The sequence below is a fragment of the Anser brachyrhynchus genome (assembly GCF_964034855.1).
Source record: "Anser brachyrhynchus genome assembly, chromosome: 1".
In the NCBI taxonomy this organism is placed as follows: domain Eukaryota; kingdom Metazoa; phylum Chordata; class Aves; order Anseriformes; family Anatidae; genus Anser; species Anser brachyrhynchus.
Genome location: NC_137694.1, coordinates 134,384,628 through 134,412,499, shown reverse-complemented (window position 1 = coordinate 134,412,499; position 27,872 = coordinate 134,384,628). Strand labels below are relative to the sequence as shown.

General features: G+C 42.0%; 1 protein-coding gene across 6 annotated transcripts in view; it reads left to right on the top strand.

Moving 5' to 3' along the window:
* Positions 1-27,872, top strand: part of SHROOM2 (shroom family member 2) — a 127,575-nt gene that overhangs the window by 62,904 nt on the left and 36,799 nt on the right. For 2 of the 6 annotated variants that reach the window (XM_080583633.1, XM_080583628.1), the window contains exons 3-5: positions 16,663-16,794; positions 22,035-24,684; positions 26,591-26,694. In XM_080583633.1, the coding sequence (XP_080439759.1) occupies positions 16,663-16,794; positions 22,035-24,684; positions 26,591-26,694 (2,886 nt within the window). Of the gene's footprint in view, positions 1-114; positions 3,513-14,715; positions 14,821-16,662; positions 16,795-16,822; positions 17,015-22,034; positions 24,685-26,590; positions 26,695-27,872 lie in introns of those variants that run through there. The other 4 variants (XM_080583634.1, XM_080583630.1, XM_080583629.1 and 1 more) reach the window with 4 other exon arrangements.

Below are 27,872 nucleotides of genomic sequence, written 5' to 3'. Positions count from 1 at the left end.
CCAGTGTCAGCAGCGCACTGGAAAGCAGGTGCTGCTTGGTCTGTGCCTCTGCTCTCAGTGACGAACAGGTCGCTTCCCATAACTTTGTATGTTAGTATGTTCCCGGTGAAGGTGTTTCATGCTGAATCACAGTTTTCTAATTTTAGATGTGACAGAGGAGAAGCAGGAGATAACTCTTGGCCAGTTCTGATTTCAAGTTAAAAGGCTCTTTATTCTCAGTGAGGAGCTCAAGCTTTCGGGAAGCTCAGATTCTGGCATGCAAGGGGTTTCTTTGAACTAGGAATCTCCAGTTTCCTATTTTAAGAAAAGAGTAGCTTTTAATGAAAATCAGTTTGTTACTGTGTAGACTCCATACCATCATGATTACAAATCCAGTGTCATAACTTTATAATCACGTCTGAATTAATACCAAGTGTGTTAAGTTGGCTGTAGGCTCCTTTTCCTTCTACAGTGCAGTGCAGCAGCAATTAAAAAAAAAAATAAAATACGAGCGTATTTACTTAGTTGATCTCTCTTGGAGAGAGGCAGGTTCATGCTTGAGGGAGGGCCTTGAGTGAGAGGGATTTTTCCTCGCAAAATACTTGACTGAAAAGTCTGTTCTTCAGGATGCTGAAATCTTTCTACATGGCATTTGCCTAGACACCCAACTTATCTGGTGTTTGGATCCTATGTGTAAAATATGTAGAATAACAATCCCAGTCTTTTCAGAGATACTTTTAAAATTTCAGCTACTCTTAAAAACACTTTCATAGTGATTACCTGACTGTTTATTTACAATTATTTTACAGCAAATGCCATGTCCAGCACTCTTGTAGTGAAGTTAAGGTGAGCTTGTTTTGTTCGTTTACTCTTCTGGCTTCACCCTAGCTTGACAGTACATCAGCACCTGATGGCAGATGAAGACTGAAATAAAGCTTCTGAAAGCCAAGTTAAAAATCCTGTTATCCAACAATGGTTTTAAGTTCAGATTTTTGTTTCTTTAAAACTAAGGAGATGCTCACTGTTTTGCTTTTTTTCCCCTCTTTTTACCACTGTACCAATGTAATTCTAATACTGTTAACTCTTCAGATAGTGCATTCAGCAGTACTCACATGCACGATTTATTATTCTGTTATGTAGAGTGAAAATGGACCTGTTGCTGGAAATTCAGGAAACAAAGTCATTTTCTCAATTTGATTTTACATCTCTCTTTTACCGAGTAGCCACCAAGTATAAAATAGTATTTGTCACCCGGACTGTGCATCCTCATTCACATAATAGTTTTTTTTAGACTTTTAGAAACAATGTCAGAAAAGTGACCCATCAAATGAAAGCCTGTCTGTGGACTCAGTGGGTGTGCACGGTTGTTGGTAAGCAAGGGGTCATGCTGAGTTGCCTTCATTCAGGTTGCTTGGAAAACCAACTAATTACAGAGTAGGTTTACCATTTGTGAGAATGTAATGCCCTCTCACCTTTACGCAATGTGCAGTCATTTCTGGAGAGATTCTTGCAGTCTGGCTGGGAAGGTTTTAGCCATACGTCATCTAACTCTCCAGCAAGTTCACACGGTGGTGCTACAGGACGACTTTGTAATTGCGTAACTCTGTCATATGCTGCCTAAACTAGATTTCTTACTAAAATGCAAAAAATAAGACCGCTTCTTGTCCTTTTCCCCACCTCCTCCTCCCTCCTGAATTTGAGGATTTATGGCAATCCATGGGACTTCCAGCATTTCCTTCGTTGTCAGCGCATCCTCCTGTGACCTGTGCAAAAGTTTATTTTTTGTACTCAGGATGTGGGTCAGTCCACTGGTAAAAATGCTGCGGTGAAGCAAGTTTCTTGTGGCAGTCACTCTGCTATGTTATAGCACAGAACCAATGCAAATGTGTAGTCATTGTGTGATGGGTAAACGAACCTAAGGAAAACCTGCTCTGAGCACATTTCCTAGTATCTAAGAAGAATATTTCTCCTTCTCTTTCTCCTGGATTGATCCCTAAGGGTACAGTAGAAATAGGTATTTTTTAATCTTCACCTGACTAAGCTCTATGCAGCCTGTTACTGTATCTTTTACGTCCTCAGTTGTGATGGTGGTCAGCAACCATAACAAGCTTACATGTACATATCTGGCCAGCTGCAGGGCAGTGCTAGTGTGAGTATGGAATAAAGTTTATTTTTTCAAAAGATACTACAATAAACTGTCCTTTGGAACAGTTCCCCAGAATTTCGTGAGTCTCCTTGTGGAATCGCAGGATGTAGCTGTGACTTTTTGCCATAGGCAGAGATGATTTCCACTGCCTTTCTGAGTACCACGGTTATTAATTTCTGGGGGTATCACAGGCCACCTCTCCTGTTGGAGAAGTGCTGCTCACTGAGAAGACTGGCTGGTTTTAATGTAAAGCAAGCCGTATAGGAAAAATGTCTGTGACTCTCAGATGCTGTTGAAAGCCCACTGGATCTTAAGAGGCCCAGGTGCTCTGGAGATTTCTTCTAGCTTTGCTGCTCGAGCAGATTTGTAATCTCGTAGGTGACCCTAACTTCTTTACCATGTAGCGTCCCAGACGGGACTGCTAACCCGCGTATTTGCTTCAAACACTGCAAAAGCAAAGCGAACGCTTGTCAGAAATAACTTTCAACAGTGCAACCTCGGCACGTTTTCCACGTGCCGTTTCAAACACCACTGCAAATCAGAACTGGCCGCCCTCCTGCTCCTCCACGAGAGCGGCGGTTCAGGTGTCCAGGCCTTCCTCGCCTCTCCCGGGCGGTGCGTGCCAGGCCCGGCCCGCAGGCTCACCGGCGTGCCCAGCCAAAACTGCCGCGGCCCCTCGGCGTGGAGCGGTAATGAGGCTCCTTCGTCAATCTAATTATATCCCCTAAGCCGGCACGGATTAGCGCGGGAGGAGGAGGAGTACAGTCGTCATCTGGAGGCCGGCAGGGTGCCGGCTCTGCACCGCTCTTGCTGGGTGCCGGGGCCCAGGTTTGCGCCCCACGTGTGCCGTGCAGGCCTGAGGCAGCCCTGTGGGGCCGGGAGCAGGGCCTGGGCCTGAGGAAGGGACCGGGGAGGAGGCGCTGCCCGGGCTGGGGCTGCAGGTAGGTACCCGCGGCGGTGCTGGGGATGGGGCACGGGCACCCCGTCCGCTCCGGAGCTCGCCACCCCTGGTGCCGGTGGTGGTGCCTGGGGAATGCAAGTGCTCGGGGCACGGCTCGGTTGGCTTTTTCCTGTCTTATTTGCTCCGTGGAAAAACGAAAAGCCGTGCGGTGTTGATAGTGTCTGATTAAAATTTCGTAATAGGATCACTGAGGTGGAGTTGACAGGTGCAGAAGAGGGGAGGTGGCTGCGCAGGGAGCACTTTGTTGTCTCTGCGCCTGTTTGCCTCCTGTTTCTGGCACAGACCTGGCTTCACCGCACTCCGTGTCGCTGAGCAGAAGCACTCGTCGCCCGGCGAGGCCGAACGCTGAGGCTGGTTCACAGACACTGCTTTCCGAGAGCTCTGCAGCTCCTCTTCTCGGACCACTCCCTTCATCCCGGCCTGCAGGTGCTTATCATCAGGACAAGTGGAGTAGCAGGGTTAGTCTGTTGGAGAAACCTGGAGTGTTAAGGCAGGAGAGTTTTTCAGTCTTTCGCTTTTATTGGTGTGAAAAGGAAATCCAGTGGAAAAAGTTTCCCTGGCCGTGAGCTGTTTGGCCAACACGCACAGCTCAAGTTGGGAGGTCACACGGGGATGCACAGGATTTGTACGGAACACTGCAAGAGGAAACAAGAATGCGGGTACACGGCGTGAGACCAAAACTATTTTTGTTTCCTGCCCGTACATCTAGAGAAAGGGTTGTGGGATTTTTTTCTGGGGAGGAGAGGTGTAAGGAGTAATGAGCAAAACTGGAAAAACAAAAATTTTAATACAGTTCTGCAGTTCTGTGAAAGGGGGGCCGTTAAACGACAGGTTTGGCAGGGGGTGATTTTTTCCTCACTGCTTGTACAGTCACTGCTTCCTGCTCTTCAAGAACATATGCTGTGAAGGTGGGGTGCCAGAGCAAGGGCTCAGGGCGTGTTTCTGTCTCTATCTGCTTAGTGCTGGCCAGACAGCTCCATTAGAGAAATCGTTAATCTCCTGAGGCTAATGGAGCTTCCCTCCAGCGCGAGTTGCTCAGACAGGAGCTGCCCATTGTGTTTGTGGGGAAGGATCCCAGGAGAGTTATGGTCAACTTCTGTGGGTTACTGTTGTTTTATAATAAAGAGTAGTAATGCATGGTAGAGAGCGTCACATAAAAACACATAACATGTTTTTTCTGACCTCACTGAACTTCAAGTGAAGCTATAAAATACTGGAGTTTCATTAGTCACTTGGAGCACATATGTGGTATTCAGTGCATCTCCTTCTTCAGCGAATGCTGTTTTTATATATTAAAGGCATCTTTTCTTTTTCTTTGAGTCTGTTTAAAGCTCCCTCAGGGAAGTTCATACCACCCTTACACCAGTGTTACAACCCAGTTTTGTTTTCCAGCAGGAGACAAAATCTAGTACCAACAATCAAACAGCTGAGAATTCACTGATAGAAAGAACCGTACTGAGAGCTCCAGATTTAAAAACAGGGATGTAGTCGCACCTTGCAACTGTAGGTACACCAGTGTTATTTAGTGTGAGGTTTTCCATAGATACCCTACATCAGGATCCATACCTTGGTTTACGCAGGGAGGAGTGTACAGATTGATTCAGTTGTTAAACTACTCAGTCGTTGTAGAGGGATGCTGGTAACCCTCATCCCTGCTTTTTAACACAGGTTTTATCAGTAGGAGTAATTATGAATATTAGTTACAGCTTTTTTACATCTATTGTAACTGATCTGGCTCTGCAAAATCATCAGTGTGGTTTCAAATTTGATTTCTTTGTACCCAAACAGATGTTTCAACCGCGGGTTTTTTTTAGTTTTATTTTTACCAGATTGACTCTCTTGTAAAATTTATTCTTAGTGATAATTAGGGTGACTAAAGATTGAGATCTGAAGGGGTAGTGTGAGGTGGGGTGGAGAAGAATAATATATTTAAAATTTGCGTTGTTACTGCTGTGAAGTGATTCTGTTTTCAATCTTGCTTGGAAAACAGCTTTTATTTTTCTGTGAAGTCACTGAACCCAGCTTTCAAGTCTAATGATGCCAAATTGGGTGCATATCTTGGCACATTCAGTTTCTACAAAATAAGCCTCAAAGCCTGCAAGAACATTATCCTTTAAACAATATCAGCTCTACCCTGGGAATCCCAGAAATCTGAGTTGTCTGGTAACTTTTAAACATCCAGCTCTAAGGGTTTGTAAAAGTTTTAAGGTTGCCATACGTCTGCTCAGAATAAGACCTGTATGTGTTCCTCAGGCATCCAAATCAAGGGAAACAGCATTGCTGCTGTTAATATTAAGTAGGATTTTTATTTTTTGTTTGGCATAAATTTACTTATGACTAGAGTGTGTTTGTTCTGTGGTTGGACTCAAATTGGTTCCTCACCTGGGCCAGCGGCTCAGGCTGGCAACTTGTCCGCTCCCACCACTGCTGTCCTGCGGCAGTGGGTGGCGAGGTGGCTGCCGCGGGTGATGCTTTGGCAGAGTTCACGTTCGTGTCTGCATCTCTGGAACGGCAGCAAGAGGAGTGGAGGAATCAAGCCCTCTGTTTTCAGGATTCAGATGTCCTGCTTTGTGTGACAGAGGGAGGAAGGTCTGGGTGGGTGGACACAGGGACAAGTCTGAACACTGTACGTACAGCACTGTGTGTGAAGAGCAAAGGCCCCCGTCTTCTTCAAGCACAGCCACTAGTCCCTGAAGAAGAGCATCCCTGTCCCTGGATGACCCAGAGACTCATCCATAAAGGAGACGGATGTGGGGGAAAAAAAATCATTCTTACCCGTTCTTGCTTCTGTGGCCACCAGCTGGATCTTTGTCATGCCTAACCACTGTGTCCGTACCCGCACTGTCTTGTGGCAGGATAAGGCAGAGATCTGCAGCCCTGCAGGCTGGTAGGACCTCTGGTTGTCAGCAGTGGCAGGGTCAGACCTGCCCATGCAGATCCCCTCTACACTAGTTCAGAGTCTCTACACAAAACATTGAAGAAATTGGGTCCAGACCAACGTGCGCATAGGTGAGAGGAGCTAATGGTCCAAGGCATTGCAGGAAAATATCTGTCCTTGGCCAATGGAGAAATCGTAGATGGATGCGATAAATGTTTCAAATTGTACTGCTTCTCGTTATAATGCTGTTACAGCTGCAGTCACCCGTTGGAGACAAAAAGGGGATGTAACTTGGAACTGAACAATTAGCTTCTCCACCTGAAATCTGAGCTACCCCTGGGAGGTAAGGAGGGAGAGATTGCCTCAGAAGGTGATTGTGCAACTATAACCACCTTATGCCTCAGGTTTCCAACGTGTTAGGGCAGCTGAGACTGCATGCCCAAATTATGAGCTCTGTAATGTGCCAAGACTTCGGCCTAATGTCTGTTTTAATCTGAAAATAGTTATTATGACAGTAAAAATCCTTTTTTTTTAAATCAGTGCCATATAGTGCATAGTGATTTACAGTTGCATAGCTATCTCCAAATACCCCAGTCAGTGGGAGCACTATAAATTTTTACGTATACTTGTATATGGAGTCCCAAAGGGGCTCCTACAGAAGTGGCTTTTCTGTTTACTGTTTTTTCTTCTTAAGTGCAGCAGCTTTTCCTTTTAAACTTCTGTTGTCCTTCTGAAACCAAAATGCCTTGAGGGACAGTTTCTGCATGAAAAGCTTATTCAGTTATTTATTAACATGGGATATATTGTAATTTTTTCTACAGGATTGCACTCATCTTTTGTCTCAGTTGTGGCTAAGCTGGATTAAATGGGTCTTGGATGTTGTGTGACGTGGCCAGAATTTATTTGGAAGATTACTTGAGAAGCCTGACTGTTGTGAGAATAAACTGAGACACAATATTGGAATACTTAAAGAATGTAAGCTCTTAAACAGATGAGCAGAAAGTCTTCATGTGGTCCTGTTGAGTCACTTTTTAATTTTTATGCCAGGGACTTCTCTGGCTTAAAGGACTGTATCATCGGTAATGGAGATCTGTGTTTTAAATGTTTATTTCATTAAATACCATTCCTGCAGTGAGTCTCATTTAGCCATTCCTTTTTCTGAACAATCTCACCACATAATATGCAGCTGAGGTTGCATTATCCTCTGCACTTCCATACCACTGCAATCAGTGTGGTTTCAACAGAGGTTTAGAAAAGGCTTTCAGGTAGAGAATTTGAAATTGGGGCACAAGTTTGTCATCCTCTCTATATTCCCTTGCTGGTCTTGTTGGCTGGTATTACTTTTGGTATTCCTTTTCTTGGTTCTCACTGAACCGAAGTAATTTCTTTTGCTGTATTTGGGGGAAGAGATGTGGTAAGGAACTTGAAAAGGTTTCAGAATAGCTGTGGAAAAGCCAGAATTTGCCTGTTGCTCTAACTTAGAAATAATTGGAGGATTGAGTTAGAGCAGTGATGCAGAAGTTCAGGAAATGGGAGACAGTTGTGTTCAGCCCCTGGTGTGGCACTGTTGGCCTTGCAATGTCAGGACATGCCCATCTTCCTGTTAGCAAGGTGGGCATCTCGATACTACAGCTTCAGGCCAGGCAAGAGGGGCTGATTATCATTCCCTGGAGAAAGCAGAAGCTGCTTGTGACCAGTTTGCAGCTGTTTCAGATTAGGAATAAGACAGTTTGTGACTATGTTTTTTACTAGTGCTGCATCCTCGATGTGTCAGTGTAGCCTCTGTATTTCCGAGGAGCGTACCACCCAACTTTCCAAAGTGGAGAGTCTGGAAAGTAGATTGGAGCACAAGAAGTCAAAATATTTGACAAGTCATTTAAAAATGAATTACTGGCATCCGCTACCTTAGTTCACATTTTCAGAGCAGGATAAATAATTCCCACCTGAAGGGAAAGCATGTGCTGAGGTTAGTTTTTATGCCTCGGAATTTAGAGTTATAGTATTGTGAATCCAGCTTGATTTTATAGAGCTCAAGATGCTGATTTTGAGGTCTGCAGGCTGGAGAAAGCTTACCTGCCAGTGTAGGATGTGTCGGGGTAAATCAGGCATTGGGTACACTGGAACAGAGGGAGCTAAGAGAGACCAGGGATTTCTTTTTGAGAAGATTATTTTGTTTGGTGATCTTGTTTCTGTACTTCTGAAATGTCCTGTGGATTTTGGTGGAACAAAGCATGCTTCTTCTCATAGTTACTTGTAAATTTATGAATGATAGAGTAAGTTTCTGGGTGCTGGTGATTGGGAATAAATCTGTTGTTCTCGCACCTTCCCTTCAGGTGGCCAAAGCTGTACATTACTTTATGACGTTAGAGTGGGTAGCCCACCTTCTCCATTCACAGCGGCATTGCAGGAACAGAAAAAACGGGTGTACACGTCATCGCCTTGTCCTGCGACATTTGTTGCCTTCCAAGGCTTTATAAACAAGGGGTAGTGAGCCGGAGAGCAGGCGGGACCCACAAAGAGAGAGGGAAGCAGAACAGGAGGGAGGAGGAGCAACCTGGTCCTCCCAGGGGGGAGACAGTATTTTCTTCCTTTCCCTTTCCTCCCGGCTTGCTCATTTCTTTGGAAAGTAAGATTTTCCAAATTTGTAAATGCAGTTGTTCGTGCCCTTGAAGATTTCTTTTATTTTCCTATTTTTAAAGCAAAAGCGTACACTTGTGGTACTTGTGTAGACTGCTGTTAAACAAGGCTTGCTCATTACTCCATGATTATTCAGTTGTTAACAGCTTTGCTCAGTTAAGACACAGTTTTCTTCAAATATAGCGTGTTTTCAATAGATTTTAACCAGCAAGGATAATACCTTATTACGGGGTAAGTTAGAGGAATTCACAAAGTTGACTAGGAGCCCAACTTTTATATTTTTGCACTCATCAAAATCACTTAAATTTTGAGAAGTGTCAAGTGTGTTAGGTAAGTAGTGGACCTGTCCTCGGATGACAAGGCTGTTAATGACTTTTCTTCTTTGCGTGAAAACCTTATTCTGTATTTTTAATTCCCGTGTGTGGATTTGTGCAGCGCTTGCGATTCCCAACTGCTTGCTGTCTCAGCTGATCACCTACCGCAGTTGGTGCCTGCACGTTACGTGCACTGCCGTGGATGTCTGGGCTTTTTCGCCCGTGGCTACTGAGCTGTCACAAGACGAGGGGATGTGGGCAGCGGGGCTCAGCTGCCTGCGGTCAGAGAAGGGTTTTCTCATAAACCAGGCTGATTAGTTTTCATCGCTGGTTCATCCCATTCCAATGAAGTATGTCACAGCGGATTTTCCCAAAAGAAAAGATGCTAATATGCCAGGAGAGGTTGCTCCAACAGACAGATGGGTTGTGTGCTGCCGCTAATGGAGAAAAGCGGAGTCTTGAAATAAAAACCCTGGTGTGGTTTTGGGTGTTTCCAGCAGTAATTTGACTTCATACATATTAGCCCTTCCAGTCCATACCTGACAACCTAACATTAAAATTGCTGCTGACAGTTTTTTTTTTTTAATATCAAGAACTTGACCTTATAAATTCACTTTTTTAATGTTATTTTGCTGGCAGACTAGAGTAGCTTTTAAAATCTCATATAAGCAGCACTTGATCAGTTATGATGTGAAAGCATTTGCATTTAATCTTCATCAGACACCTAATATTACAACCCTCAACAATTTTTCATCCTAAATAAAGTTCCATTCAGATTTTCTCTGTATTCAGGGAGTACATGTAAAAGAAAGGAAAAGAGGTGTGCTGTTTTTATAAAGCTCACTAGATAGCTATTAGATTTAAAAGGGTGTGGGTCAGGTTTAGCAGGGCATAGGTATGGTGGGAAGACTGAGACAGGTGGTTGATGCCTTTGTATTTCAGCCTGGAAGAGGAGCTGTGGGCATATTTTGAACTTTGGAAAGCTTAGAAAGTGACTTCACATATATGTATAGAAGAAAAAAGAGTTAGGAATAAACTTTTTGAATCATCTGTATTGCTTAAGAAAGACAGTGAAGGGAAAGAGGTTTTTGTTTTCAAAATATATTGTGGGAGTTCCTTAATTGTATGTGTAGGATCCTTTAATTTGGGATTGTTGAATGAAAAATTTCCAGGGCCTTTCTATGTTTTTCTTCCATTTTTCTTCTTACGCACCACCACCACCACCCTTCCTTTCTCCATTTTCAGAGGAAGAGAGGAAGGGATAAAGTGAGAGACAACCTGTGTTGAGGAAGGGTGTTCAATCTCATGTTTTGTGTGCTTTGGCCTCCTTTTAAAATCACATTTTCCCATTGTTTAGTTTTCTGTTACATACAGAGATACCGACAGGTATATAGGGAAACACTTAAAATGACAAGGGGGAAGAAAGGGGTTGTATTACATTTATCGCAAAGCTTCTTTATGAAATTGATAACAACTGTTTGAACCTAGATTAGGATGATTCATGGATGTATTGAATTATTAAGAAGCTGTTCACATTCCTTACAGAGGTTTGTTGTTTTCTTTTGCCAAACCTGAGATATTACCCTGGCAGGTAGATATCTCTGCCAGTAGTGACTCAGGTAACATGAAGCAATCTGAATTCTACAAATACAGTTGCCTGAGAGAGAAAATACCTGATGTCTTTGTCTGCAGAGGGTGATGACTACTTAAAGACTCTACAGAAAGGAATGTTGTTTGTCTGCTGGAGTGGGGGGAGAAAGAAAGAAGACATTTTGACCAAATAAGTGCTCATTCCAAACAACATCTGGTTTGTTCAGATGGTGATTTCATCCTTTTTTCTCTTCAACCCCCAAAATTGTTTTGCTCTAGTTGTGAGCTGCCAGGTTAGGCAGCTGGGTGAGGACTTCACGATCTGCAGCTAAAATTACATTGGACTGATTTTGGAAGGAAGTGGGGCGACACTGCTATTTCTTCTTGTTATTTGAGGCCCTTGTGAGTAACTGCATCTTCATGGTGGTTTCCAGCATCCTTTTTTCCTCCAAGGATTCAGAAGACTAAAAAATCTGAATAGTGTTTTTTTATTAATGAAGTGATTTGGTAGTTTGTTTACAGTGTTTTCCTACGTATTCATTTAATTGCATCATAAGTTACTCTGCTAGTGTCTTTTAATCCATGAAGCATGAGATTTGTGAACTAAAAAACAACAAAAAAACCACAAAACAAACAAACAAAAAACACCACAGTTTGGGAGGATCTTTTGTTTTTTCTCCCACAGGACCTACGGATTTATAAAAAATGTTAACAGGAGTTTGTATGTCTGGCCCAGTATATTCATGCTGTTTTAAAGGAGTGGAGGTGAACTACAAAGTCATTTGGGATTTACAAGGGAACAGTCAAGGGCACTTGTGCTGCCACTGCAAATTCTTGCAATTTTCTCTACGTGGAAGAAAAACCAGTGGATGAGAAGCTTGCTGAGGAGACCCCATAGAGAGCTTATTGTAGAGTTCCTTGGTTGGCTGACGTGGGACTGGCAGTCCTAAGGACATCTGAGGGTTTTTTGTTGTATCCTTGGTGTACAGACTGGGCTGCTGCGTTCTCACAGCCATCTACCTTGCTCTGATACCAGGACAAATTTCTGGCCATGAGCAAAGCTTAAAATAACCAACTGTAAGTAGTTTGTACCTCCTGCTGCAACTGTTTAAAATAGCCCAACTCCACATTTGAAGTAAAGCACTGGAGAGCTTCCTGAAAAGTCTGAGATGCATCTTCGTGAGTGGAGGGAGAAGAATTTTGTTTTGATAGCAGCTGTTCAATTTAACTAAATTTGCTGGTTCCCAAATTCTGGGACTTGCAGGGAAGTTGCACCTTCACAACACATGGGCTACATCATGGAACAGTGGTCTGCAGCTCTGGGACTTAAAATGTTCTGTAAAAATGAGAGTAAAGTGGCTGAAATCTGAATAATATTTGCTTTAAAGAGTCTTTAACATAATCACCACAACAGTTTTAACTAAGGAAATTACTCCTGACAGTATCCAGGAGTTCTTTCCAGCTGCTGTTCAGTTCTGACTGAAGCCACTGACTTGTCCTTCCTCTTAAATTTATATATATATATATATATATATAATTTGTGTAAAGCGAGGTTTTGTTTCCTGGTGCAGCTGATAGAGATGAGCAGTATAAAGCATTGCATTCGGAAGTACTGTCATAAAATACCTATTTTGGGTTCGACTGGACACAGTGAATCTGAATTATAAGTGATTATTACTGATTTGAAGCAGCGCATTGAATTCTGCAGTCTGAGAGCTGCAGAATCCAGAAAAATACGATGAGGTAATTTGTTCCAGGGTTGCAGAGGACCACTATGCCATTTTCATTGGTTATTGTAAAAAATAAAAATAATATATTTTTTAAAAAGTAATCAAATAGGAGAGCTAAAGTGGAGTTATATTTGATTTCGGAAGAATAATAGCCAGATTCCTGCATTTGGAGGGTCTGGTTTCCTGCCTGTGATGAGACAGGCTTCATTTCCCGGGTGCTCTCCAAGGGGGAGACGGAGGGAGAAAGTCCCTTGGGAACACTGTGAGCCTGGTGGCTGCAATAACATGAGAAAGGGACTCATAAGCTTTGCTTGCTCGTTGCATTTTTGTCCAATTTCCTTTGAAGCTGTAAAAAAGCTGACGGGCAGACCACTTTGTGTTGATGCGGAGTTTTAAAAACCTTCTTGCAACAGGGTTGCAATGCTTTCTGTTAGCAAAAACAGCATCCTGGAAGTGGTGGTGGCTGGCTCTTGCTGAAATGGAATGAGGTTTCTGTTTATCACTCAAGTCATGCTTAGCCATCTCAAAAACATTATTTACATTTAACGTGAGAAGTAGTCATACAGAGTGGTAAATTCTAGTCAAAATAATGACGTGAAATAATAGAACATACCCTTTAAAACAGAAAATAGTTGGGTGGTCTTAGTTAAAATGCCTCACCATTATGATTCGTAATTCATTTTTATGTGGAGAGTCCTTTGCAAAGTTTCGGATGAAAAATGTCTGTAGGAATTGTTCTGTAGGAGTTAGCTTTGTCTTAAGATAGGCCAGAATATGTTTTCTGTGAGTATGTAAGCACTGCTAGTCTTAAAAACACTTCTTTGAGCTAAAGAGAAGGCGCCAGTAGCTAGGTGATTGAGACATGGGGAATGAAAGCCCAGTTTGGTGTTTCAGAAATACCGTTCAACCTCTTTTATGCGTAGCTGCTGCTGCTTAAACCTCAAGATTTGCAGCCTTGCTTTTGCATGTGAGCCAGCAGCCAGGCATTGCATCTTTGTTGATTCAGCAGAAGGCTGGAATGAAACATTAACAGTGAAATAAATCCTGGGGACTGCTTTTCACTGGGATGCAGTTCTCTGGAACTGCATTTCTTTCTTTAGCTCTGGGACTCTGAATGCAAAAATGTGTATGATAAAGCTGCATGAAGCTGTTTGGTAGGTGAGAATAAAACAGAAAATTCTGGTTTGGGGGAGAAATACATCTGTTGTTGTATCTGCTGGCCTTTTATCTGAAGGTTACCTACTGTAAGTTTGAATGCATCTGAGGAAATACCTCCTATTCACTGATATCGTCATTGTATGCTGAGGTCCTTCACTTACTTTATTTGATTTTCTGCCTGATTTTCATTTTTAAATTTCAGTTCAGTTCTGATGCACGCACCTCAGATTTGAGCAGACTTGCTGATTCTGAAAAGAAAAAAAAAAAGAATACATTTGTGTGCATTCTCAAATGATCTGAAAAAAAAATCTGAATTTTTCATCTTGACTTAATCAAATATTTTTCTGACTTCTGTTATTGTTCCCAGACTTGCCCAGTTTAATTTATTTTTTTTCTTTCTTGGTCAAAAAAGCTTATTTTCTCTTTTTTCTCTCATATCCAATCAATCTCATCGGTATTGCTGCTGCAATCTATAGCAGTATTTCTAATCTCTCTAGCCTGTGAAATTCAGACCGTCTTTCTTAAAGACTTCTAAGCAGTAATTGTAAAAGGGGAGATTTATTCTGAAAAACTCTATGGGAAAGGTTGCTTTATTGCTAAACTATTTGCACACACGTGTCATTGATACCACTCTAACAGCTTGCTCATAGCAAAGAGAAATTGTTTTTCCTTTTGTATCATATCTTCAAAGCTTATCAGCATTTTCCTTCCAGCAGCTTTTGTAAAAGCATTGGTAGAAAGACACTTTCAGTGAAATGCTTTTATTAATGCTTCCATTAATGACACAGATTTTCTGGGTTGTAGGTTTGGATGATCTCATTCTGTCACTCAGAATTAATACGGAGGTTTTCCATTAGAATATGAATGTTGTGCTTCCAGCATCTTCAGTTCTCTGCAAAATACTCTGGTTTTGAGTCTTTCATTCTCTTTTTTTCTTTTTTTTCCAATTCCAATTTCCAAAACCGTTTCCAAGGTTTATTGTTAGAAACACTGTTTCTTGAAGTGCAGGAAATAGTAAATGTAATGAGATGGTGAGAATCGCGCAAAAAGCAGTGTTGACTGTGTGTAGACAAATAATTCTTAGTCAAGGTGCAGACTGCAACAAAAGCAGGTGCCTACCTGGTTCTACCTTCCAGGTACCCCACCAGTATTTTTAGACTGTTCAGGCTATTTTATTATGTGTTAAAAAAAAAATAATCTCAGAAATATCGATGTGTCCACAAATACAAAAAATGAAGCGGAACTTGTAAGTTCTAGTCTGGTTGATTTGCCTCACGTCACAGCTCAGTCCAGTCTGTTCCTCCCCTTGCTTGGCTCCTCAGGAAGATGAAAGTGGTGGTGGATATTGTAGCGCAGAAAATGCCATCTGAAAGCGATGTTCACGTGGCGAGAAACTATCTTATGAAGATCTTGAGAAGTTCCATGAGGTACAGTACCGACGTCACAAGTGCATCCCTTCTGCCCCTTCCCACTGATTGAATCCCTCCTACCATTTGCCAGACCCATAGCAAACTACTGCAGAAGTCCTCTCTCCCTACCCTTCGTCTCCTCATACTCCAAACGTTGCTTGTATTCTGCTAGTTTACTGGTCTTGTGTTTCCTTTGTGGTGCATCACACTAAAGTAATTGTCTCTTACCAAACGTCTTTGCTGAATCGATGCCTAAAAGGTATATTGAATTTGCCTAAATGCATATTTATGATTTGCCTCGTTGATGTCAGTAATAATAGAGGGAGCAATGGAAAACTCATCGATGTTCTGTGCAGCTGAATAAAGGAACACTTCTGTCCCATACCCGAAAACAGGTCTGGGGGCCTTGGAGTACGCAAGGACTGTCTGGAGCTGAGCATCACGTGGCTGAGCAGAATCTTCTCCACTTGTTTTCATCGAGAATATTTTGGCTTCTCCACTCACTCTTTTAATTTCATATCCTGCCAAGGAAGAGCATACTGACTCTCTGCTCAACCGTTTTGTCTTTTGTCATGCGAGAAAGAGTAGGCTTTTGTTTATGGAAACAATTACTTCTTTTTTTAGTGACAGTAATGATGCAACGCTTCCTAGTGAAATTACAGCTTCCCTGTAGAATTATTATATTCTCCTTTTATAATCCTGCATGCAGAGTTTCGAAAGGCAATTTATCATTGAATTCATCAGATGTTCTTGAATGTACTTCAAAAAGCCGTGTAGTCAGATTGGATCTGTTTTAAAGATGCTGGGTTTATAGTGAGCTTTGGTTTTGTTTTCTAAATCCAGTGGCGGTCTGATAACCCAAGTTTAAAAAAGGGAGATGAGTAAAAAAAATAAAAATGTAGAACTGCCTTTAGAGTATAAATTGTGAATAGGGAACACTTTCTCTGCTTTGGGAATGATTGTGTAACTTAGACAAACCACTTGCTGTAAAAAAAAAAAAAAAGATAAATACATAAGTGAAATACGTAAGTACATTTAAAAAACTTCAAGAGCTGATGTCCTACAAGCCTTTGGTTTACTCTGTGACTTCAAGAATGCGATTTGTCTCACCTGATCTAAATTTTAAATCTGATCTAAATTTTAACTTCCTCTTTTCCCTGGATGAGCCAAAGAGAAGGGCAGGATGGATTACCTTCAGGAGGTTCCTGCTTCATTCCCAGGGCTATTGAGAGAGTCTAGACAAAAGACCCATGCTAGGCATGTGTTTGCTGAAACAGAAATAGATGAATCCCATCCAGAAGGTTTATCTAACACTGGGGAAGAATAATGCACTTCTTTCATGAGTGCTGAGAGGCGTTACAAAATTCTTGGAGGAGGAAGCAAAAGCTTTTGTTATTAGTTCCTAAGCAGGGGGAATGGGACAGAGGGGTTTGTAACAGTTTTGCAAAAAGGTTTGTAAGATACACTTTGAGAGGTTGTTGTTGTACTTTTTAGAAAGGACCTCTTCAGTTACATGAGCATATATATTTGGAGGTGATATCCTGGTAGATATTTTGGGTTTTAGATAAATTGCTGAACCATTTTTGAGGTATATTCTTTAAAACAAAAGCAGAGGAACAAAGCTCGCTGCTTACCTGTGCTGCCAAACCATAAAGAGTCAGTCTCTCAAGTGTTTTTAAGGAATGCTGGTAGCTTTTCAAAACTGGCATGCATGTGGAGTATCACCTAGTCTGCTGTCATTTGAAGTTACTGTGTCTCTGTGCTATCTGTATGACGCCTGCCCTGACAGATTTTTTTGCTGCCTCTCACCTTGCTGAACTGTTTGCATTAACCTAGTACCCTCTTCCCCTCTCTTTTCAGAAGAAATGACCTAGCCTGCAGGCCTCACTCCTGGCATGCGACCAAGTTTACAGAAAGTCAACCTGAGACAGCCACGTCACACCTTCCTTCATCCAATGCCTGCACTTCCTGGCACTCACGGTATCATGCAAGGTGAGTCTCTGCTGAAGTTACGTACGTTAAGCTCCAACGGAAAGACAATATTAATGTGGTCCTGTAGAGTGCTTCTTAAATCCCAAATGCAGAAGCATTGTATTTTTGTATTCTTTATTATTGCCTGTCCTTTCAATGCTTGAAGGAGGAGCATTGGAAGCTTTACACATGGAGGAGTGGATTTCAGAAACAGTATGTGATAAGTGCGTGTGACTGAAAGGTAAGAAACTGGTTTTAAAGGCAGTCAGAAAGTTGCGTTTCTTTCTCTGCATTTCCTTTCGGTGTCCACTGGTAAAATCTTAAACCTTGCTAAGTGAAAACAAACCATCAAAATTAACCTTCTTAAAATGAAATAGCAGAGGGAGAAGAAATAGAAAAATATTGTTACAGACTACTGGAAAGCCTTTCCTAAAGGGAGGGTGCAGAGTATTTTCCTGTTGGACTTGAAGCTGGTACTGGTCTTATAAATTAAACTATCTTTTTGTAATCTGATCTTCCCTACGCCTCTGTTCTTGCTTGTGTAAAGAGGTAATAAGACCAATGATTTTCAGTGTTTGTTTAAAGCACTTTAATATTTGTTAGGTCTCATTCAGTACTGTGGAAGAAAGGCTGGCACTCGTGTAGTTTTAGTTGTGAAATTTTAAATAATGCCTGTTTGCATCTGGTTCCAGGTTTTTGTTTGGTTCCTGCTTTTAGGTGACATCCTTCAGCATTTTCACAAGGATTTTAGTCCATTTGTTTTATTTATTTATTTATTTATTTATTCTTCTCCAAACAATTCATATTGGGCCATAGTTATTCTAGGCATTATATAAAATCATTCTTATACACCTTCTCCGTTTGGAAAGTAACCTTGTGCTTTCTCTGCTTCCTAACTGTATATTCTTCGTCTTTGCTTCTTGATGTTAACTTACCGTGCTCTTTAAAGCAACAGAAGAACATTCATACTGTAAGATTTTATTTTATACCATTTGTACAACCTTTTTTACATTGTTTGATTTCTTTTGAAGTTTCTTACTGTTTTTAAAATAACTTGCTATCTGCCCCTGCATAAAATGGGAAAATTAGCATTTAGAAAGAAATGGTTTTCAAAATGCTTTTCATAATACTTCATTAGCAGAACTTTTAGCACATTATTTTTCTTAAATCCTTGATTATAGTTGTTCCTGTCTTACATTGACTAGTAGAGTTTGTACTTAAATTTTCTGTAAATAGGCTGAACTAGATTTATAGATTAAAGACAGTAAGAGTTCTTGTACAAGAAACAAAATTCACAAATTCCTTACAGACTTAGAATTCTTGGTTGCAATGCTAATTTGAGAGTATTTTTACTTTGTCAACTAAGTCTTTTGATTGAAATGTAAATTGTTACATGCTTCCTGCTCTTCCTGATGGTTGTCCTTGAACGTTGTGAAAGTTAAGATATTACAAGACACATTTCTGAGAGTGTGATTTGATAGGAGCTGGTGATATTTAAAATATTTATTTATTTATCTTTAATTTGATTCAAGTGCACTTTGCAATGAACTTCTAGCAGGTGAGTTTCAGTATAAAGGAACGGGAGGAGGGGACTGGAGCAATCCCCTCCTCTAGTGTATCATAAATAGCAGCAACTGCTGACAGACGTTAATGATAACAGAAAGGGCAAACTACTTTCTCAGGTGGTACTAGAAGGTGCAGTGGTTTCAGCGCAGTCTAACACCAGCGTTCCAAGGACATTACTACTCCTGAACCCCTCAACCACCTGTGCTGCCCACTTGAAAGCTTGGCTGCCAAAAGGTGATTTACCTGGGAGATTTGTCGCTCCTGCTGTCTGTTGCCCAAGACGGTTTCCATGACCAAGCTGAATTCAGATTGTGGCTCCTGGAAATCCAGCACTCCCAGAGTGCCAGCCAAAGGATTTGGGTATTTTGAGGATCCCAGTTGCAAAGTAGCTTTCTTTGGGTTTGCTAGTCTAAAAAAAAAAAAAAAAAGTGAGTAGCCTCAGGGATTCCCCACTTTCAAGGCACAATCCACAAAACCAGCATGTTTCAGCACCAAGCTGAATGGGATTCAGGCTAGTCAGTAGCTGAAAGGAGCAGTACATAAGGAGATAATACAAATAGCTCGAGAAGGGGATATTTCTAGCCTGAGGATCTCTTCCTTGTGCCTCTTGTGCCTCTTCTGGAATTTCAGGACCATCCTTGAGCTAAGCATCTGGAACTGGTACTCACAGCCTAAAATCTCCTCTGAATGTGCATGCCTCAGTTCTCTCTGTGAGTGTGAGAATCAAATCACATGTAAAATGTGGAGTTCAGCCAGGAGGAGAGATGCTCTCTTCCAAGCAGGATATACCTGGATTTCAGAGTGGGGAAGGGACAGCTGCTCAAGTCAACCTTCTGAAAATTGTCTTTACTACCTAGGTAGATGCTAGATTAAGGCATGGGTCTGTTGGTTTTTTTTGGTTGGTTGGTTGGTTTGGTTGTATTTTTCTTGGCCTGCCCACTGAATTCAGACCTTTGAGAAGGTGTGTGAAGCTACGGGAAGAAAGAGCAGAAGAGACTTCTGTAGGTAGGAGTGAGAGTAGTTCTGGGGCCCTGAACTCCACATCTGCCATTCTTTCTGTGTTTTTATTGTATGACTTTTGTGCAAAAACTGTAAACTACCTAGGGATCACTGGGCTAGGTGTGGGTGCCAAGAACATTTCTGAATAGCAGAGCTAGCAAGTCAGACCTTCTAAGGGTTTGATGCCTTAATTTCCCGTTGTGAGTCGTCTTCTGTCATCTTCACAGAAGTCACAGCTTACCGAAGTGGATGAAGACTTTTTTTCCTAGCCCACACTAGGCTATGGCTGCTGGCACTTTCCTGGAAGGTGTGGATATGAACCATCTTGAGTTGCTATAAGTGTAGGCCCTGCGTTGTCTTCCACTAGGATATGCTAGTATTTTTCTTTGTTTTACCCAGATGTGTAGTTGAAAACAGTAACCTCTGTTACTTTGTTACAGCCTTACAGGTGTGAATGTGAGGCAAGTAAGCTTTGAGAAGGCTGCTTAAACTGAATTTTTGAGGGAAGTTAGTCTGGTCTGAATGCTGCCTGATTTGCTGAGATGATGTCATTTCTGGGAGGGCCCAGGAGCAGAAACTCATGCCCTGGGTTTGGGGTGTGCCCCTTGGCCAACATGACCAAATAAAGGTACTTGCAGATCATTCCAGGAATTTACCTGTCAGTCTTAAACCAACAGTACCCGTCCATTTATGAACCTGCTCTGAAAAAATGCCATTGAGAGAAGGATAGCCTGGGATGCCAGACTGTCAATAGAAATGGCTTTTGGACTCTATCCTATGCCAGACTGTGTGGGAGTATTGCCCCACAGGTAAGGACCGTGGGAGGCCACGCTTTGCAATAACACACCACCAGAAACTTTGCTGCCTTTCCTATGAAGTTTTTCTTGCATCTGTTAGATTTCCATGAAGGGTTTTCTGGCAGAGCTGTGAACTCATGCTGATGATCTCTGCTTCACATTTCATATCAGATCTGTAGGTTGTAAATAGAGGCTCTCTTGTGCAAGTATCATCCTTAATCAATGCCAAGCATCATCTTAGTCCTGAAGAGGGGGGTAAATTAAAATAAAACAAAACAAAACAAAAAAAAAACAGCAATTCATAGGAACATCACTTACATTCTTCACTAAAAACAGAGATCCTAATGACTAAGACACTTTTTATGTGACCCGTAGTATCTGCTTAGGAAGAAAGTTAAGACTTTTTAAGTATTCAGTGAAACGTTTTGAAATGCTGAAAGTGAAAGAACTAAAAAACATATCAGATGAGGCCACTGCTAGTTTATCTTGTCAAAAAAATGCTTTTAGAAAGTAAATGCAAAGTATACTTTCCCTTACTTCCCCTAAGTTATTTTTGACCATATTTTATTTTAAAAAAAATCAAAGGCTATAGTAATATAAAAAAAACCCTGCAATTCCTATCTTAAAACTAAATTCCAAAGAACTGTTTAGTTGTCTTTTTGCAGTATTTTTGACAGAAAAAAAAAAATCTGTGTCACTCTTTGTATATTTTTATGTGGACTAATCTAATTTCATTAGGAGCTTTCACAGGTTACTTTACTGCACAAGATTTGATAGATGCTTCATATAATTATAGCTACAGGGAAGTGGAACAATTCTGGATTTCTACCAAGGGGCTTTGCATGCAAGGACAGGAATTGAATTTGGTACATAAAAGCAGGAGGGGCTGGCAGTGAAGTTCAGACAGGAAGAAGTGGGAATAGTTGAGAAGACTATTGTCTCGGCATCAGTGTGTTGGATTGGCAGGAGGTGGGTGCTGTGAAAGATACAAAAGGAAAGAGCTTGAGAAGAAAGAAACAAAACAAAGCTGATTGTGTGTAGGAAGACAACAGAAGCAGCAAGATTTTGAAATAGTGTCTAGGCAAACGAGCCAGAGAAAGTGCAGTGTCAAAGATGAATTTTCTGTACAGGAGGGAGTGACAGAGAGGTGATGATAAGGATTTCTGAAGAAAGGTTATAAGTTTAGTATCAGCCATGTAGAAATTAAATTACTCTAGCATCTCCTCTGGGAGTTTTTCTGTCAATGTTGTGGAACTGGACGGAATTGAATGACATTTTTGTACTAGCGTCATACTGAGAGTGGTTTAAGAGCATATTAGTAAGGTACACGTGGAGGCTCAGAACTCAAATGGTGGAATTTGAGGCTAATGTCTATAGTGAGCCTTCATTTTGAAATTAAAATATTACGTGAAGGGGCAGATTTGGATAAGCAAGACAAAGGATTAAGTTTATGGGGTGAAGAAGTAAATTTCCAAAATGTGAACAGTGAAGTACACAAGTTTAGTAGCTGGAGGAATCAGGGTGCCTGGAAAATAAGCTGCAAAGTTGGTGTTTGTCCAGAGAAAAAGGGATCTAATGGGGATCAAATTGGTTTAAAAGTCAGCAAAATCAACAGTTTGCTCAGGGAAAGGAGAACCTTCAAGGAGATAAATGTGTATTACTTAGTGGTAAAGGTAGGAGGGAAATGCCAGATAGTTTTTCAGGTTTCAAGCTTTGAATCAGTGGCAAAATAGAAGGACTAAGCCATGACTTTGTGTCCAAATTTCTAATGTTTGTAGATTGTCCTGAGTGACTGTTGTGTCACAATGTTAATAAAATCGGTGTCCAGATTTTTGTAATTATATCGTGGGATTTTTTGACAGCTGTATTTATTGTTTTTCTGTTTGTTTCCTACCACAGTTGTTCTTCTCATGACCTGTCAAACTCCTGGGATCAGTCAAATCTACATCGTGCTTCTGACCAGTTCAGTTCTTTGGGAAGTATGGACAGCTGGGACCAAACTCCACAAGTAGCCCAGTACGGGAGACTTTCTTCTGCAAGGTCTAACAGTAGCATTGATCATCTAGGGAGCCAAAGTAAGCGGGATTCAGCCTACGGGTCCTTCTCCACAAGTTCTAGCACCCCTGACCACACTCTGTCCACTGCAGACACTTCCTCAACAGAGAACATGCTGTACAAAGTAGGTCACTGGGAGACTGCTAAACAAGGAAACAAGTCTGGACAGTTCTTGAACGATAACAGTGGAATAGAGGACAAACCTGGATATTTGCCAGCCCCCGTCCAGTACGAGAATAACAAAAGTCCTAGAATAGAGGAACACCCTGATGTCAAGCTCGCTGGCTCTGGAAGGTCTAGTTTTGGACCCGTCTGGTTTGTTCCTGATAAGAGGAAGTCTTCCTCTCCTCCCCCACCACCTCCACCTCTTCGTAGTGACAGCTTTGCTGCTACCAAAGGCCATGAGAAAGCCCAGGGCCCTGTGTACTCAGAGGGTGCCAGCACGCAGCACTTTACAGCCCTGAACCGATCTCAGCCCAGGAATGACTGGAACTCAGAAACTGTGGAGCAGCAACGGCGGCCTTCCAGAGCGTGTGACAGGAGGGTCAGCGGCTCGAATTATAAATCTGATCTCAGTTCGGAACATACTTTTTCTGCAGCTGCTGAAAGGTACAACAGTAGCACGGGAACTGCGAGCAAGCTGCAGTCGTCCTTGTCCAGTACTGATGTTCGGTTTGCACAGCCCACTTACAGTTACCACCACCAGCACCAGTACAGTGATGAAAGCACTTTTTTTCACAATGCAAGAATGTTAGCTGCGCCTAAAGAGCAGCAACCTTTTCTTTCCTATAGCGGCATTCAGGAGTTACCTACTGATCATTTTCATGGATACAGTCTAAACCACACCAGGCTGCTCAACACGTGCTCTTCTTCAAACAGTGCTGCTGAACAGAAGGTGGACAACACTGGACAGAGTCGCTATTATTGTGTGACAGCAAAACAGCCTGCTCAGGGAAGTTCAAAGCCACTGCAGCTCAAGGATGACAGCTGGAAACCTGCAGTGGGGGCTGATGCATCTCTTGGGCCTTATGAAAACCCTGCAGTTGTCACTATGGTCCAAAAACCAAAATACTATCTACCTCAACAATCTGTTGAATCTTCTCTGGAAGGATGTGAGAACAGTAGTCATTACACAGTGGACAGAGAGGGGGATGTTAGATCTGCCATAGTAGAAGAGGCTAAAAAACCCAATCATGCTGAAAAGTCTGGGCAAAAGAAAAGCTTTGAGAGCAGCTTCGATGAAAGTGAAGCTAAGTACTGTCAACAGGAGTATGTAAAGGGCTGTGTCCTTACCACTGAGAACAGAGCTGCTCAGAAAGATTTTAGGTGGGGGAAAGACGAGAGTAGCAAGATTTCTCCTCAGAGGACCCCGATGTTGCACTCTTTGGCTCAGGAAGGGAAAAAACAATCTGACAACAGCCCAGAAGCTGTAACAGAGCGACAGCCCCCATTTGACACTCACTTGTCTAAACAGGCACGAAGGAGCGATCGTTTTGCAACAACCCTGAGAAATGAGATCCAAATGAGAAGAGCAAAGCTGCAGAAAAGCAGAAGCACGGCTACTTTAATAGGGTCGTGTGAGACAGAGGAGAGCAATGAGAACTGGAAGCCAGATTCATCAGAAAATGTAAATGCCTCCCCGGATACCAGCTTTACTAGCACCTACAAAGATCACCTAAAGGAAGCACAGGCCAGGGTTCTGCGGGCAACTTCCTTCAAACGGCGGGACTTGGAGCCCAGCCCTGCTGAATATCCCCCCAGGTCACCAGAACGGAAAGCTGGTAGTTACAACTCTTCATTATTGGCTTTGGTTTCTGAAGATGCGTCTGGATTCCTTGAGGCTACGCAAGCTAAACCGAACCCTACAGGGAGTGGCGCTCATCACGTTTCGCGCATCGGAGCCAGGAAGAGGTTCACAACAGAGCAAAAACTGAAGTCTTACTCTGAACCGGAGAAGATGAATGAAGTGGGGATGTCAGAGGATGAGTGCCATGCTCATTGCCATCCCAATGCATCCGAAGAAGTCTTGGGCTCGTTTGCGGACAGGTGGAAATTTTTTGAAGAAACAAGTAAGCCTTTATATAGAAAGTCTGCACAGAAACCAACTCCCCACAGTCTGCCTGAGGGACAGCCTGAGAGAGCTGACAGAAAAGCATACGGTGGACAAGAGGGAGACGAGTCATGGTATGAGAGAAGAGGTCGGGCAGCCTCTGCTGGACTTGAACCTGCACATGCTTCCAAAGGTAACGTCCACCACGGTAGCACCAGTAAGACTGCTGACAGGATTGTGAAATCTGAACAGCCGCAGCGCCTGGGAACCTTTGCAGAGTATCAGGCGTCGTGGAAAGAGCAGCGGAAGCCCATAGAGGCAAGGAGTTCAGGGAGATACCATTCAGCGGATAATATCCTTGATGCCAGCCACGAACAACATGAGAAACCCCAGTACACCCACGAGAGGTCTAGATCATCCCCTTCGACTGATTTCTACAAACAGGTACAAGACTCTTTCACATTACCCTTTTCTCTGCCCTTGAGAGAGACAGAGGACAGGGGAGCAAGATAATTTTGGTAAAAAAAATCTAGTTTAGTGACACATGTCATGCAGTGTTAGCTTTTTGTCACTACTGGAATAAATGTTACAGGTAGCTCTCAGAAGTAAAGTAAGGAAGATCAGAGTTTGTTTTGCACAGGAATTAAGGGTAGCGAAGAGCAATTGGATAAAGTAATTTCTTTTGTATTGCAGCTAGCTGGAAGGAAAAAAATGGTTGATTTGATACTGTCCTCTATTTTACAGCAGAGATAGATATGAGGTCAAAGCAATTTGCACTTGGAGTACTTCATTATTGTGACTGCCTGCTGCCTTCCTCAGTTTAAGTCTTATAGCTGTTCTCTGGAACTTCAGGGAAAAATATTCCAAGGGGAAATAATAACTACTTTGTCCAGTTCCGTTGATGGTCTTAGTATTTTCTATGTATTTCATCTTTTCTTTGAAACTTGCTTGATTCAAAAGCTACATAGGACAGAACTTCAGCCTGCTAGAGTTTAGAGATTAAAGAAAATAACTGTTAATGTTAAAACTACACTACAGGCTACAGAAAAAAAAAAAAGAAACAGCTTAGTGTTTAATTTTTTTGTCAGTTCTCTTGATTGAAGAACTATAAATGTATTCCTCAGAGAGATGCCAAATATCTGTTCTTGTAACTTGCAAGTAAATATTAAGTTAATTTTTAACTGAGCAGGGCCGGGGAACGGCTGGCAGGTGGCAGGGGAAGTAGATGGAGAAATCATGTCTCTTAAGCTCTCTGTTTAAAATATGTTGTTCAAGCTGCTACAAGATCGTCTGATATGTATGAGGAGTTGGAGTGTGTTCAACCTGGGTTGAACTTCACCTTCTGCAAGAAAAAATGGAGGCATATTTTTTCCTTGTTTTGTCTTGTTAAAAACATTGCATACATACATGCACATGCACACAGCACATGTGTGTATAGTGGGAGTAAGATGAGCACGGCTTAGAAAGAGACAAAATATGTTGATCTCTAAAGCTGTGGACTCTACGTTTTTTTCTTCAGGTTTTGCAAGTTATTTTTGAACTTTGCAGGCAGACTTAACTATGCAGGTAATTTACAAGGGTAGAGGTTGTAAGCACTGGAAATACTCACCTGGAAGTTATTTTGAAAATTCAATTAACTAAATTATTAAATAATTGCCTACCCAGCAGAAAATCACCATATAATCTATTCCATGTATGCATTTCTGGTTTATTAGTCAGTGCCTTTAAGTTCAGTATAGGCCTCCTGGGGCAAAATGCAGACACCTGTTTAGGCACCTGGAAAATATGGTGATAAGTGCATTGAAGATGCTTACAACAGACTGAAGTAAATAAAGATGTTGTTTCGCATATATGGTTCGGATGATTTCAGTACTAATGTGCAATTAAATTTCCTGTAGGTTCAGTGTTTGTAATGCAAAGCTGTGCTTTGGGTGTGGTTGTTTGAAGATAGTGAGATAATAAATTTCTGGAACAGCAGCGCTGAATGTTTTACTAAGAAACTAAAGTACACACTCAGGGATTCGAAAGCCGGTGCGTACTTGCCTGCTCTCAAATGTAAGCAAGTCTTCTGTAAATTCTTTGCTGTATTTTTGTCTTCGCCAAATGGAAGTTGCAAAGCAAACTGGGCGAGTAACTTGAGTACAGCCAGGTCTGTAGCGCTGTGCAAGAGGTCACATAGCATACTATACCACTTAAAACCAAACAAGCTCAAGACATGCTATGCTGTTGACTTCATGTATATTCAAACAGAGCAAACCCACAAATAAGAGGTTCCATAATCATAGATTTTTCAGGAGTCTGAAACATGATGACTTGGTGGTGTCTTACTTGTGCTCTAAACCACTTTTAGGAAGTCTCAGTCGAAGTAAGGAGGCAAGCAGAGGATTTAAAGGAAGATGGGGAGCGTACTTTCTCTAAAGTTAACAACTTGGATGAAAAGAACTACGCTCTAAGGTAAGCAGTTCTTGATTTCTGGCTTAAAAGCATTTCTTATGACAACTCCTCTGATTTGATCTTTTCCTGACCCCAGCTGCAAGGTTAGATGTTTCTGTGATGCTTTCAGAGTTTTTGCAACACCTTTTTCCTTTGTTTTCCCCATCCCCCCTACATGCATGATGTAATTAATGTCGGGACTGAAATTTCAGGGGACTCGAGGGTGAGCTTGAAGAAATTGTCGAGTGTTGAGTATTTTATAGTTTGTTCAGAGCCAGATGATTCTTACTAGTGTGCCTGAAACAATACAGGTTTTTTTTTCTTATCTATCGGTTACAGGTTTTTTGGTGGGGGGGGAAATGCTTGAGGTTTACCAAAGTCTTCCAGTATTATATTTGGCAAAGGCTGTATGCTGCTGGAATGCAGTAGCACTGTAAATCGGACTTTTCTGTGCTCATGCCTTTACAGAATGCGATACATGAACAGAAGCCATCAAAAGCTGTCCTCCCGTTAGAGCAACTCCGCTTCTCTGTTGGTTCAGGCTTTAATTGAACTACACCGTTTTTTTCAGCCCCTCTACAAATGTATGGCTGTTGTATGCGCCATGTGGCTAAAATCCTTGAATGCCTGCCGTGCAGCGGGGTGCCCTCGTGCCTAGCAGCCTGCCGGAGCCCTTGTAATGTAACCAGTGATTGCAGCGATCGCTGGTACTGCGGCTGCCCAAGGGATGTGTGGCAGCTGAATTGGGATTGAGCAGATACACCAGTTTTTTATCTCATTTTTTGTAACCAGAAACACATGTATAGGGAAAATAGTTTCTACTGGCTTTCCTTAGTTCTGTGAGCGGTGTTAATTTCTCATGGGGAGAGAGAATCCTGAACTGTAGCAAACACAAGTACTCTAGGCATGACCGTAAAAGCTGGTAAAAAATAGTACTCGTGTTTTTTTATGAAGTGGTATTTTGCATTGCTTATGGCCCAGCTGAAGAGACCATCTGCTATTTTTCTAATTCTTTGTAGCCCTTTGTACTTACCATAGTGATTTCCAAATGAGTAGCACATGAGGCTGAGAGTGAGTGTGTGTGAGCGCGCACGCGTGTGGAGGAGAAATTGGGCTGGAGGGAAGGAGGGGGGAGAGGGGGAGGAAGCAGCTCAATAAGCCTGGAGCAGACAGCATCTCTGCACAAGTGAAATGATTTC